General features: G+C 40.1%; 2 protein-coding genes across 9 annotated transcripts in view; one reads left to right on the plus strand and one right to left on the minus strand.

Moving 5' to 3' along the window:
- CASK (calcium/calmodulin dependent serine protein kinase) overlaps window positions 1-15,621 on the plus strand; it is a 353,809-nt gene that overhangs the window by 199,306 nt on the left and 138,882 nt on the right. The gene's annotated exons all lie outside the window — the stretch shown is intronic.
- On the minus strand, window positions 8,511-14,338 carry GPR34 (G protein-coupled receptor 34). Its single transcript, XM_047715158.1, is given in 3 exon segments — window positions 8,511-9,762; window positions 10,827-10,978; window positions 14,226-14,338. A coding segment is annotated over 1 exon segment (1,173 nt). The 5' UTR covers window positions 9,684-9,762; window positions 10,827-10,978; window positions 14,226-14,338.

Here is a 15,621-nt window from a genome sequence, read left to right on the forward strand (position 1 = left end):
TTACTGTATTAGCATATGAGGGCACAACTGGACTGCAGGTGGCCCCTACTTTCCAGCCGCTGACGCAGTGAATGTTCTGCAAGATCCAAAATTTCTATTAACAGGATCTAAAGAACATCTCATCCAAACTATTAAATGCCGAAAATACTTTGCTACCTTCCCAGCCTGCTGGGGATCCATACTATATTGAAACGCTTCGATTAGCAAGTAAGTCACCAGCTCTCTATTTCAATTGAGATCTGTAATTATTAGAAACCCTCTCTCATGATCTGGTGAGATGTGCCTCTTGCAACTCCCATCCTTCACCGATCCTTTCCCCTTGCTCTCTGGAACTACACACACACATTTTTGCTGTAATATCTTTTCTTTAGTCTTTTGCTGTAAGGCTACATAATCTCATTCTCCCAGCTCTTTTCCTGGTATCCTGCAAGGTGCCCTCACTGTCCTCTTCTGCTTATTCAACTTCCAGAGCATGGTTCTGTTGAGCCCGTGATCAGTCTGTTACCGCTCTTGTCCTGGGCAGTACTGTTATTCATGAAAGCTGAAGTTGAATTACCCTTCGTGAGTTCCTCCCAACCTCCCTCCCACCTCACTTGCTTCCAGATCAGCTTCCACTGCCTCTCTTCCTAGTTCCAAGGTTTACCTTCAGCTTCTGGCCATTCCATTTTGACATTTGAGTATTTGGATAACATATATTGAATGTTTCTTCCTGGCCAGGTATATTTATTAGCTCGTTTAGTCCTCATAACAACACTATGAGTTAGGTACTCCTAACTCATATGAAGCAATCTCTCAGTAGAAGGAAGAATAGAAGGAAGTAAGGAAAAACAGGAGAAGGCATTTTCTCATAGAAAAAACAAATAAAAAGTAGAAGGAAGAGTAGAAGGAAGCAATTTCTCAGTAGAAGGAAGAGAGCTTGTCCAAGGTTATATAGTAAGTGGTAGAGCCAGACATTGAACTTGGGCAATCTCGCTGCAAGGGCTGCCCTTCTGACCTGGCTGGTACGCTGACTCTCAGTTCTGTTATTTAATAATGTTTACTGTCATTGGGCCAAGAAGACCTATTGAATCCAGCCCACCATGATCCCCACTATGGCCTAACTGTGATGGGAGGGGGATATTGTTCCAATGCTCAAGACTCTTCTCCTGGTCCAGGAGATGTTCTGTGCTTTCAAATCATCTGCACGTCTGTTCTCAGGTGTTTGAATTTTGTATTTTAAGAAAACATTTCTGTGTTCTCAGGGAATGTCTCATCTGGACTCCATTTATGAAATGCCAAGCTAATCATATTTCTCTCTGCAAATTCTTTAGCATGGTCTTTGAGAGCTGTATATCAAAAGGCCAGGGTTTATCTACATTTTTTCCTAGAAAGTTTCTTTAAAGCGAAAGAGAAAACATCTTACTTTGTTTGTGGTGTCTGGCAAAAGAAACCATAAGGAAAGGAGAAAGCAAGGCCCACACTGATAGAAGTGATTAACAACCCATATAAACAACAAAAGATTAGTATCCAGAATACGTGCTATTTCAACAGTTTGAAAGAAATGAGTAAAGAAGCAGCAACTAATTAAGGGGGGAGAGGTCCCAATACAAACAGGCCATTTACCCAAGAAGAAACCTGAATGGGGCAGGGGGGACAAAACATGAGCCAGTGCTCCATTTCAGTTCTAATCAGGGAAGCACAAATTAAAAACCACAGGGAGATGCCATTCACGCCTACTAGATGGACTAAATTTAGTAAAAATGACAAAACCAAGTATTGGGAAACAACTCCTATCTCACTAGACTCATGTCCCAAGTCCTGTCTCTCACTAGTTGGGAGAAGTATATACATCGATAAAATCACTTTGGAGAGCAGTTTGTCACAACAGAGATCAATTGCGAATGTGCATACCCTTATGAGCAAACATTTCTACTTCTAGGAGTCAGCCATAGAGAAATTTCACGCATGTGCCCAGGGCATACAGGAGACTGTGGTTTCTAATAGTGAAAAAGTGGAAACCACCTAAGGGCCCACTGTCAGGTGAAATGGAGAATTGAGCTATTTTTTGTTCCCACAGTGAAACCCTGTGTATCAGTGTAGTGAGTGAGGAGACCTACATATATCAGCACAAACAGAAATTGAGTGAAAAAGTTACAAAAGGATGCAGTAGTAAGATACTCGTGTCCGTTTTAAAAAACAAAAACTAGGGACGCCTGGGTGGCTCAGTTGGTTGGACGACTGCCTTCGGCTCAGGTCATGATCCTGGAGTCCCGGGATCAAGTCCCACATCGGGCTCCCGGCTCCGTGGGAGTCTGCTTCGCTCTCTGACCTTCTCCTTGCTCATGCTCTCTCTCACTGTCTCTCTCTCAAATAAATAAATAAAATCTTTAAAAATAAAAAAAATTTAAAAATAAATAAATAAACAAAAACTAATACCTATCGTTATATATACCGATATATATATATCGATATATATATCGATATATATATCGATATATATACCGTGTTATAAAAGAAGAAAAATGCGCATCAGAATGACACTACTAACTTGGGGAAAGAGGATACCTCAGGATGAGCTTTAGTGAAGCTAGCCTTGGGGGTTATGTCTGGGTACAAGAGAACAGTGAAGCAAGTAGGGCCAAATGTTAACATCTGTTCAGTTTGGGTGATGGGTGCTTGCTGCTGGCTATGTTGCGTCTTCCCCCTTTTTTTTGGATGCTTGAAATGTTTTAGAACTAAAGAAAGATGATACGTGGAATGAACCCACCAGAATAGAACTGTGTAGAAGTTGACTGTGGACCCTGCAGTAACTGTATGACTTCCTAAAGCAAAAAGAGATTCTCTGCCTCATCCATACCTGTACTCAAACCATAATTAGAAAGTTCTTCCAGATCTCATCTTAGGATGGTTCTTGATGCCTTTCTTTGGCTAGAAGCAAAATTAAGGGCGAGTACTCTAAACCTTTATTCGACCCCCCCTCCCCATTCCACCTGTAGGCTCTTGTACTAGATTACTGTCCGTGTTTCAGGCAGAGCTTTCCCGGAGTGGGCAAATGTGCCACAGCTAGAGAACCAGCCTTTAAGATGTTGGCTTTTTGACTGCACACAATTTGGATGAGTGGTAAACAGAATTTTTTGTCCCAAATACATGTTATTACCAATTTTGGGTTTTGGGTTTTTGTTTTTTGTTTTTTTAAGACATCTCAGTAGTTAACCATGGGCTTGGGCAGACGGAAATGAAAACAAAAAGCATTGTCTTAGCAGAGACAGTTTCTGTAGAGTCACAGCCTACTAACTCACATCCCCTCCTATGAAAAAGGCAGTTTTCTTGACACCACTTGCAGTGTAGTTTAAGTGATGATCATGTGTGTCCAGAGCCTAGCAGCGTAAAAGGCGCACACAAATATCTCCGACTTTGCTGCTCATTTTCTTGCATGTGAACTTGAAAGGGGGGAAATAGGCATAGCAGAAGTTTAGGACAAACCTAGCACTTCCTTTCCAGCTCTGAGTCTGTTACCATCCCCCAGCCAGCGCTGGTGTGTGTCTGCAAACCAGACTGAACCGACGACGTACTGCCGCAGCCACATACCGATGTGTGTGCTCACCGGGGCCGCGTCGCTGTGAAAAAAGACGTGGCCTCAGCCAATGTGAGAGCATGCCTTAGTTTCTGTCTCAGCTGACACAATTCCGATTATATTCTGGGTTTTGAATACTTTATTCTGATGAAAAAAATAGAAGTTTCTTGGCAAGTTATGGCATCTGTTGGTGCCTGACCTAAAAGGCTTTCCTTGTAGATGTCACAACTGTTGTGAACGTTTTTGCCACTCTGAGCTTTTGCATTTATGTTTGTGTGCGGTTTTTGACCAAAAAATAAGCTATGCATTCTCCCTATAGTTATTTCTGTTGTTTGATTAATAGGAAGTTCTTTCCCAGTCACTTATTTTTAAATCTTTTCATGGTTCCATTATTTACATGCAACAGTCTATATATAATCTTTATAATGTTTTGTGTGTGACATGAGGTAAGGCTATAAACTGACTTTTTTATTAATAAGCACAGCACTTTTTATTAATCCATCCCTTCCTTCCCCTAGGCTTTTCGTGATGTCTCCCTTTATTTGCAGTGGTTCTTTCTGAAGGAGGAAAGTGTGTTGCAGTCACTCAAAAAACTTTTCAAAAATTCACTTACCACCACTTTGCAAGATTCTGGCACATATTGAGCAACAGAATCTTAGGTTTCCCTCTGATCATTCCTGCCCCTACTCTTTTGAGAGGCGTTAATTACGTTATATAATCTTCTCCTGTATCATTGAGGGCCTGCTTAGAGATGTGTATTCTGTTCCAGTGATAAGCTTATCCTTGTATCTGGTGCACAGAGTTCTCCTTATTGAAAGATAAGAATATACTTTAATATCTGGTAAAATAAGTCTCCATTCATATTTCAAAAACCTAGGGCATCTGGGTGGCTCAGTTGGTTAAATGTCTGCCTTCACCTCAGGTCATGATCTCGGGGTCCTGGGCCCACATCCGGCTCCCTGCTCAGTGGGGAGCCTGCTTCTCCCAATCCCTCTGCCCCTCATCCTCGCTGATGTGTCCTCTCTCTCTCTCTCTCTCTCTCTCTCTCTCACACACACACACACACAAATAAATAAATAAAATCTTAAAAAAAAAAAACCTTAAAAATAGCCTGTTAATATGTTTCTGCAAAATCCAGGTTGCCTGTTAGGAGAACTCTATTTCATGCTGTTTTCTCTTGTGGGTAACTTTCAGTAAGGCTTTGCTTCAAAGAGTTGTAATTTTATTAGTTCTGCTTTTATACTGGCAGGACTGAAGAATCCATTTTAAAAAGAAGTTGAAAATAAAACCTTCTGGACTTGAACAAAATTTACTTTTTCTAGTGACCTGATCAAAGAAGTTGAAAATAAAACCTTCTGGACTTGAACAGAATTTCTTTTTTCTAGTGATCTAATCTTAGAAAGTTAACCATCATCAAACCTAGCTCTCCTCCAAATACTTTTCCAAAACAAACAGCAGTACTCAGCATTGGGTATCAGTCTGGCAGCCAGGCATTTTATTTTGCCCTTGTTTAGTTTTGCATATGTGAGATGCTATTTAGAAACTTGTTCTGAGTATCTTTTGCAAGGTGAGGATATATGTATACTCGGGAATTACCTTTTTCTACATGCTTCTAGAACTAAACGTTGGGTTGGGGGATGTAGGGACAAGTGTTTCCTGCTTGAAAACACTAATGCTTAATAAGAAATTAAAGATTATATATAATAAATAGCTTTAAATTTCGTAAGTCAGTATCATGTCAAAAATTTACAAACATGGGGCCCCTGGGTGGCTCAGTGGTTAAGCCTCCGCCTTCGGCTCAGGTCATGATCCCAGGACCCTAGGATTGAGCCCCACGTAGGGTTCTCTTCCCAGCAGGGGGCCTCCTTCCCCCTCCCCCCTCTGGCTACTTCTCTGCCTACTTGAGATCTCTCTCTGTCAAATAAATATATATATAATCTAAAAAAAAATTTACAAACATTTGCAGGATTCAGGTTACTCTAAGACTTTATTAGTGAAAGTTCTGTCAATAAATAAAATCCATCATAAACTTCAGCTCAGATTGACTTTTATCAAAATTTATTTTACCACAATTATTATACCAAGAATTAACTCAGTGTGCTTTTTAATTTTTTTTTAAAGAATGCCATTGTGTGGGGCACCTGGGTGGCTCAGTCGGTTAAGCGTCTCTCTCTTTTTTTTTTTTTTAAGCTTTTGTTTATTTATTTGTCAGAGAGAGAGAGGGTAGGAGAGCTGAAGCCTGGGAAGCAGCAGGCAGAAAGAGATGCAGCCTTACCAGTGAGCAGGGAGCCTAACATGGGACTTGATCCCAGGACCCCGGGATCACGACCTGAGCTGAAGGCAGACGCCCAGTCAGCTGAGCCACCCAGGCATCCCAAGCATCTGACTCTTAATTTCCACTCATGTCATGATCTCATGATTGTGAGATCTGCCTGTGTCAGGGTCCATGCTCAGCAGGGAGTCTGCGTGAGAATTCTTTTCCTCTCCCTCTACCCCTCCCCTTCCCCCTCACACGCGCACACACACGCAATGTAATCTAACCATTCAAGCTGTTAATAGTAGAGACACGTAGGGATATAAATTGTTTACCAGCAATATAAAAAAATTTTTTTTACCTTTGAGAACACGAGAGAAAATTAGTGTTGTCATATTTTAAGATTTTATTTATTCATTTGAGAGAGAGAGTGAGTGAGAGCATGAGAGGGGAGAAGGTCAGAGGGAGAAACAGACTCCCCGTGGAGCAGGAAGCCCAATGTGTGACTCAATCCCGGGACTCCAGGATCATGACCTGAGCCAAAGGCAGTTGCTTAACCTGAGCCACCCAGGCATCCAGTATTGTCGTATTTTAAAACCATACAAATAGAAATGCTAAATTTCAGTTTGGTGGTATTTGCTAACATTGTCAGAGCAAAGTAATATAAATTTTTTCTAAGCTGCTAATTTTTCTGCAAATTTCCATTTTTATTTTCAAATATTTCTTGTTTTTTTTAAATATAATTCTACTTTGACCTGTTCTTTACTCAGTCATGTGCACTCACTGATACACGGCTGCACAGTAATTATATGCAAACCAAATCTCATTAAAATAAATTCAACCCTAACAAAATTCTTCATACTCTTTACCATTGATTCCCCAGCCACTGGCCCACCTGAAGTTTGAAGAATTATTCTAACTCTAAGAAATTCTCCTACTCTGTGACAAACATATGAGGGGATCCTTGGACTTTGTCATAACAGCTTTTACATATTTACTCAATGGCATTCTGGTTCTGTGTGACCAAAAAACTGAATAAATGCTGGACAAACTTTTAAAAATAGTTGCCTTAATGACAGCTCCTGATTCCAATTGTATGATATTCTGTGCAGCTATATCGACATACATTGACTAGGGAAAAAAATACACCCACTTTTTCAGTTCTATTAAGCAACCCCCCTTCCCTGTCTCACTCATCTGCTCATTTGTTCACTCATTCAATTATTCACCAGATACCTATTGGCTGCCTGTGTGCCTTGAAGCACACTAAGTTCCCAGGAGCCCTTGCTAAATAAGAACCCTCTTTCTTAGAGCTTACTCTCCATTTACTTTTGAGCATACATGAAGATTTCAGAATTTGCTCCCTTTAATTCTAATCTGTTAAGTTTTCTTTATTATAAAATATTGCAAACACTCAACAATATGCCAAAAATAATATAATAAATACCCAAGTACTATCACACAGGTTTAACCGACTTAACATTTTGCCATGTTTGCTTCAGATCTCTCCAGCTGTAACCATATAACCCGAAGTTGGTTGTGTTATGTTGTGTATATTATTCACATTTTGTACCTTTATTGCATATCTATAGGTCCAGAAAGAATATGGTATTTCATGTGTTTTTGTATTTTACATAAATGATTTCATACGGTGTGTCAACCTTTTCGCAGTTGGGTTTTGGGGTGTTTTTCTATTCAGCATTTTTTTTTGATAATTCTCCCATGTTGACACGTGCAGGTGTAGTTCATTTCATCAAAGCACTGTGTAATACTCCATTTTGTGAACAGTGTATTTCTCCATTCCTTTGCTGATGGATACCCAACTCAGATCGTTTCAATTGTTTGATATCATGACCCAACAGTTCACTGAGCATCATTATGTATAAGTTTTTTTGTAAACATGTTCGAGTGGTTCTGTGAGATGTATACCTAGTATCAGACGTGGTAGACCATAGGGTGTGCCTATTTTCAATTTTACTCTATCACAACATGGTCCAAGATGGCTGAGTCACTTCTAAATCTGTTTTAAGTAAGGCGTAGGTTCAAATCCTATTGCTAGGCTATCAAATCTTAGCTCCTCTGTTGTTTGACTTTACTATACCATATTTAAATTATTTCTATTTGATCTAAACAGTGATAGATAATGGGTGACTTTATTTTTTATTAGAATTTTATTATTTCATCTGTTATAAAGGTTTAGGCATAAATGAATACAGTAGCAAATTATACAGGCTTTTTCAATGACAAAGAACATACATTTTCTGACATTCTTGTCAGCCTGCCAATCATTTAACTTACTTTTAAATGCACTTGAAATTAGTATTAAGTGCTTGAGTTTGAGTAACTACGTTAGTGACTTGAGAAACCGTGACATTTTAATTATTCTGTTGTTAAAACCATAAATTTCACTTAACTTTATGATCTGTGTTAAGAGGGTTAGCAAGCTTATGAATGAAAAAAAAAAGTGTTAGCAAGCTAACAGCCTATTTTGAAAAGACATTACATACAGATTTAAAATCTAGTGATGAGTATAAGCTTTTCGTTCCCTTGAAATAGTTTACAACTAAGCAAATGAAATATCACAAATAAGCAAAGAGCTTTGAACAGGTCTGAGCTTTGCAAACGCTAGAGCTTTGTTTCATAATTTTTAGTTCTGTAAGGAATTAAGAGGTTTATTTTCTCATCCTTTTTAATGTGTTTCCCTCAAGTGCTTTAAGCAGTAGCCTGAATTTTAGCTGTGGCAGATGTATCATGCAGAGAGTATCCTGGCTTAAATTCTGAAGTGCTCTCACTCCTGCTCGCTTCCCCTTGAAATCGTCTAGAAAGAAGTTGGCACATTATTTTGCGGATGTTACTGGACATCAGGAAATACATGACTGGATCTAAGCAGCTATTGAAAGATGAGAAAACCAACATGATCTCATTGGTTTTGTGAATGATTTCCTTCCAATAGCAAGACGGGCTATTTAGCTGTGAAGATATATAGACAAATCGGAAGGCATGATAGGGAACAAAACATACAGTAAAAATGATAAGTACGATAAAGGAATTCCGGGCTGTTTTGGCATATTTACCAGAATTGGGAAATTTTGACCTCCTTTTGGAAATCCTCAGTAGATTCTTGCCGATCTTAATATATGAAAGGATTATTAGTAAGAAAATTAGCCAGAACATTACCACAAGAACGTAATTAAAAATTGCTTCTCCTTTGGCATTATGCTTCTCTCTGTAATGGAAACACACTGTGGAATTATGATTTCCTTTAAGGGTTAAGGTAATCATAGCTAAAAATCCAGCAAGAGCAACTGTCCATACTGTACAGCAAACGTAAATACTTTGTTTGGTTGTTACCGCCCTCCGCTGTTGTATAGACCGATTAATTTTTATGTAGCGATCCAAACTGATAAATCCAAGCAAAATAATGCTAATGTACATGTTCGTATAAAATAGTGTTCCCACAACCTTGCAAAGGATCACACCGAGTGTCCACTGGTTCCCGTTAATGTGATACATTATTCGGAAAGGCAGGCAGAAGATCAGTAAGAGATCTGCAATAGCTACATTCAGTAGGTAAATCTGTATGGAATTTCTTTTGCGGTGGATACCCAGAAATACATAGAGGGCAATTATGTTTCCAACCAGTCCCACGATGAAAATAACAGAGTAGGATATTGTTAACAGGCTGGAGAGTAGTTTCTCATCCATGGGACAGGTACCATTTGGAGTAGCAGTAATACCAGGTTGATTAGGACTGCTTGGGTCTCCTGAGTGGTTCAGCCCTTGGATGCTATGACTGGCCATAAAGCTGTCTTTCTGGGAGGAGGAAGGCCAGCTGCCGGTTGAAGCACTCATCGTCGTTACCATGTGACTTCTCATTGTCCGGTGTAGGGATCAAAAAGCAGAGGTGCTCAATGACATGTTCCTTGTGTGTAGCTGTTATGTCTTCAGATTTTTCCTGCAACAGAATGCAGCATCGAGTCATTTGTCATTTTAATAGCAGTCGTTTTAACTCAAAGCCCAAATAATCCATGATTGATTTTTAGACGTGAGAAACTTTGACTATCTATACTACGTATGTAGCAGCATTACGATATCACAAAACAAGCAGTAAATGTACGAGAGTCTTAGGGAATGTCCTGCTCTAACTTTTCCTATGGCTGCAGTATACGTTCAAGGTTTATTTCACTTTCCACAGGGAGTTTTTTATAGGAATAGAGACGGAGGTGAAGAGAAGTGACAGCTCACATTGCTCAAAGATAAGGGACATCCCTAAGGTAGTTACAGCCATGAGTGAGCTGGGCCCACTGCTGACCGCTGCCCAGCTTCTTGCCCTGACGCCTTCCCTTGGATATGGTGTTCATTCATCTTGACAAGGGTTACCACATAGCATAAGACAGATAAACTGTGGCAGTCTTCCATTCCAAGATATAAATAGGAAAGAGTCCTCAATCTCTTCCTTTGCAACCTAAGACTGAGTTGGGCATATTAAAATCATTTGCTGGGGCGCCTGGGTGGCACAGTGGGTTAAGGCCTCTGCCTTCAGCTCAGGTCATGATCCCAGGGTCCTGGGATCGAGCCCCGCATCGGGCTTCTCTGCACAGCAGGGAGCCTGCTTCCCTTCCTCTCTCTCTGCCTGCCTCTCTGCCTACTTGTGATCTCTCTGTCAGGTGAATAAATAAAATCTTTAAAAAAAAAAATCATTTGCCTGCGGGGCAGGCAGACCAAGAGAGCAGAGCACCTGCCTCCTTAGGCAGACTTGTTGTAACACTGCAACAGGAGAGCAAAGTAGCCAAACAAAACCAAATCAGGTGGCAACAGCCACCAGTTGGGCCAGGCAGTCTCCTGACCTAGAAATCTAGAGTGATAGTGAGATGGAAAACAGGATGTACATTCCAGGATTTTGAAATAAGTAACTGCAGCTTACTGTGCCCTGTGTTAGGTGACTGTTGCTAGAACCTTGTAAGAGATAGAGTGTGGATTCCACTTGTTCGTGGCAACAGAGAATGCTAACAATGCTACCTGTTCTTGGCCTTTTCCTGGGCACTGATTGCTATGAAGAACTCAGCCTGGGAGGCCATCCTGAGGAGCAAGAAGACATGAAGAAGAAGGTTCCAGGAGGTCTCATCCCCTTCCTTTCTTAGAGCGACTGCCCCATTTCTCTACAGCGGCATCTTAGCAGATGTAACATAAAGATGTTCAGAGCAAGGTTACCAAAATCAGACCTAACTCTGTGACCTTGATCAAACCAATTAATCTTTTCTAAGCCTTCATTTTCTTATCTGTAGAAATGCACAATGTGTATGAAGAACTTAACCCTAGCACATAAAAGTGCTCCATGAAAATTAGCTTTAAAAAAAAAAACACCTTTGGACTAATCTCACTTTAGTAAATATTTCACACCTGGCTAAATACTACATGGAAAACAAAGGTGACCAAGACCACATTCCTGCTGTCAGTAAACGTTTTTGTAGGCATGTGCATTCAGATTCTGAATGCTATCATGTAAAGTGGATTTGAATTACAGTAACTTCTTGATGTGGCATGATACACAGAGAAAAAAACATTTGGAAGAACTTACCTTTTCTTAAAAGTCTGTCTATAATTTGATCGAGAAGAAACCACGCCATTGAGGGTAAAATTCCACTTTAAAATATTGTCAAAGAGGGAAAATTGATTCCAGGGAAGAGGAACCAACTGGTAAAGAGGAAGTTATGTAATCCCTGGTGAGGGCCTGTCTGCAGAGTTCAGGTCTGTCCTGTGTCTCAACTGCAGGAAGACCGATGTCGGCGATGTTTATAGAAACTTACAGGCATGTTTCTGGTGATCTGAGATTCTAAAAGGAAAGGGCCATCTAGGAAGAATGGCGGGCTGCCAAAAAATGAAGCTGATAAATGCCATCTAGATTACCAGGAAGAGGGAAAGGGTGCCTGAAGGAGGGATTTGCATTGTGTGGTTACATGGGGAGCTTGCAGAAGCTCAGGTAGAAACCTCTCATTGCCCCCCAGTGAAGAGGAACTTAATGGCAAGTGATAGGATTTTGAGAGCTCAGACAGCCAAAACGACTGTGAGAACTCCTCTGTAAGTAGTTCTTTTGGTTTGGGTTGGGTTTTTTCCCCTCCTCCCGTGCTGTATTTTAAACCCCATTAGGGTTCCGAACCAAGTCCTTTTCGTTTGCCTCTCAGCCCAATAAGTATTATTGAATAAAAGAGGGAATTTAGTAGAAAAGTAGGTGAGGTTGTACATGAGGATCTCAAAATCAGCGGTTCAAGCACAGGAGGGGCTTGAGCTGCAGTAAGAAATGAAATCGCAAATGACTGTGGTTGCTGTGTTGGTAGCGTTCTGTGGCTGCCACAAGAACCAACCCCCTTCTTTGGCTGAATTCGTAGACACAGAGTGCCTTAGATGAAGACCATTACTACTAATCTGAGGGGTGTTACTGCCAGTCCCAAGCTAGGAGGACCTCTGGCCCTCACGTGGAATGCAGTGTTTCATCCCAACAGCATACGTGGAAGCGGGCACAGAACAAAAGGGGGAGAAAAGCCCAAATCTTGTCATACGAGCAAGCTGAAGGAAACAAGCACCCAATTCCGGAGATGGGAACACTTTACAGAGCCATGGAGAAAAGAATTTCACCTGTGATCTGTGTTTTCAGAAAGCAGAACAAGGACTAGTGACTGGAAACTGCAGAGACAGATGTGGCCTCCTATTAAGGAAATGCTGTTTTAGAATGAAACAGGCTATCTTGGGAGGCAATAGGGGTCTTAGCCCCAGACATCTCGAGACAGCCACTGATTGGGTGCTTTGTAGAAGAGACTCTCAGTGCCTCTCAGTCCCGGCTGCTTATTAGAATCCTTTTGAGGGCTTTTTAAGGGTATCCATGCCTGGCTCCAACCCCAGATCTCCTGATTTAATTGGTCTGCAGCGGGCTCCAGGCAGTGGTTTCCTTTAAAAGCTCCTCAGAGGATTCTAATCTGCAGCCAGAATTGAACCCTTGAGCTAGATGGCTGGACCACTAACTAATATTTATTTAGCAGTTGCCATGTACTGCACAGTGTGTTAAGCACATTGATATTACTTCATTTGCATAATCCTCATTGTAACCTTGTGAGATAGGTATTCCAAAAGAGGTAATGAGAGATCAAGAGGTTGCCAACTTTACCCATGACCATGCAGCTCTTAAATGGCATTCCCAGAGCTGGAACTCAGATCTGCCTATGATCCTTTTCGCTAAACCTCACTCCTCCTAATCACATAGGATCAGCATTTTCTTTTTTAATGCTGAGTCCTGTCAGCAGTATCTAGACATGGTTCCTTTAACATTATCCACATTAATGATTTTTTTAAAGACTTTATTTTTAAGTAATCTACGTGCGATGTGGGGGCTCAAACTCACAACCTCGAGATCAAGAGTCACATGCTCTACTGACTGAGCCAGCCAGGTGCCCCTCACAGCGGCAATTTTAAGAAGAGATTATACCTTCTACCTTTACTTCTTTGGAAAAAGGTCTTACTCTTCTCATTTGTTCTGTCCATTTTAGTAAGTAAAGAAGTCTAGCATTTACAGTATCACAAATCATTCATCAGAATGTTCAGCAGATCTCCCAGAGCGTATCTTTTCAAACTTAACTTCTAGGCCTGAAAGCCATCATCAAGAGATTTCTAGAAAGCCATCATCAAGAGATTTCTACAAAGCACATATCCTGAAACCATTTGCTCCAGCTTCAATCTGCCAATAAAATAAATTAGTAATAGTTGGACAGGGTTGCCAATAGACCTTTCTGGTTTTGCTCTATTTGTAAGCTTAAAGAAAATAAAGCAAAAGCAATGCATTTGTTTAAATAGTAACAGTGGCCATCATTTAGAGCCATGTATTATATGACTAGTGTCCAGTCATTTATTAACAAATTAACAGATTACATTCTGTTTTACACTTAATGGCTGATTTTCACCTTCTTTACAATGTGGCACTCACTCACTGTTCTTTAAGGCCATTTATTGATGTTTTAAAAACTACTCATTTAAGAATGGCCAATGAGAACAAGAAACAAACCACTATATTTGCACAGTGGACAAATTTCCCAGTGGGTGTTACTTGTGACTTGTGTGCTATATTGACATGGTCACAATGGTTTTCTGAGAGTAGATGGCAAAAGTTTTTGTTTCTTTTTTTTTAAGGTTGTTACTTGACAAATCCTCATGCTTGTCCCACTGTGTTAGTGTTGCGTTGTACCCAGCACCACCACCCCCCTGGCCAGTAGTTGCCAACTGGCTGATGTCTGTAGACATGTAGAAGCCTCAGCTTCTGTAGTGGAGGCCAGCGCCCAACACATTCTACTGTGGCCTCCAAAGAGTCCAAGGTTTTAAATGCATTCTGGGTATGTTTGTGAAAACATCACATTGCTATGTGAAAATACATACCTATTTGGCAGTAATGGCAATGGCAGCAACCTTTCACTGTAGTTTGACTTGCTGGCCACTGAGTCATTCAGGCCATGCTTCAAAGGTCACATTAATTGCTGCATACAGAATCACAATTGGAAGCACGTTACTGTGGAGATAATACTATTACTAGTACATTACGTTTTGTTATAAACTTAACTGTGTCTAAAAAAGCATTTGGAAACATTTCAGTTGAAGTAACTACCATGTATTTTGCTTTTTATTTTTTCTAATATTCACCTCATTTACTTCAGAAACACCCAACTTAAAATTTAATTCATCTGGCAATTACCATAAAATAGTAACAATACAATAAAGCACAACTGGTGCAAAGAGGGAAACAGCAAAACAATAAAATTAGTAAGTGATCATTTATAATACATTGGAGATAAAATTCATTGCATATGAAAATAACTCTTAATGGGTTCAAGTGGCCCTGCAAGTCTTTATGGCAATATACAAAAGACAGCATAAGCAATGTGACAATATTGATAATACAAGCTTCAGTACCCGTAGTGACCTACAGTACTTCCAGTAACTAAGAGGACAGCCTCATTTTAAGTCAAATCAAGGCAGAGAGGTCTCATTCAAGCAGTTGACTCAGGTCTCTAAAAAGCAAAGCGCTGCTAGTCACCAAAAAGCAGGTTTCACTTTTAGTATTCAGACAATCAAATTTTAACTGAAATAATGGGTCATTTATAGAGTTGAAATCAAGGAGTACTCACAGGTCAGGCTCTCTTGCAGTAGAAGGAGCAGAACCCCAAGCTTCCCTAAACACAGAGACTTGTCTTTGTATGTCAGCTGGGCTCCTCCATCCGGTCGTGGTACAATTGGTTGAGGTTGCCTTTTTTTTATATTTGCATGTGGTAACAAGGTTTTTTTTTCCCCCCCTTTTCTTTCTTTCTTCAATATGCCATCCCTCCGATTCCTTGTGAAAATGTTCAGAAGCCCACTAGCATGCAGACATTTTATGTGTAAGCTCAGTCAACACTTAACCTTTAGAAAATCATTTCTATATTTCATATGAATACCTTTCACCTTCACGATTGTGGGAGGTTTTCCGTTATCCCTCCCCCAAACAAAGAAGTTTTATAAGTTGTAAGCAGAGTTATGCATTCTCTGTTTTTGCTAAGAAATGAGGCATAGTAAGCACTGAATATGTTTCTTTCAGGATTCATTTTAGAAATTAAGTTTTTCACATAAAATGGCATTCCTGTATTGAATTGTACTAACATCAGTAACAGATTATTAGATATTAGATATTAGAATTATTTTATTCCTGAGGGGTTTTTTTTTAGGTTTTTTTTTTGGGCTGTATGTTATTTTAGTAGATTTTCATGGATCCCTTTAAGACCTTGGATTTATTTTCTAAAAC

Source organism: Lutra lutra, chromosome X (genome assembly GCF_902655055.1).
Source record: "Lutra lutra chromosome X, mLutLut1.2, whole genome shotgun sequence".
Classification (NCBI taxonomy): Eukaryota; Metazoa; Chordata; class Mammalia; order Carnivora; family Mustelidae; genus Lutra; species Lutra lutra.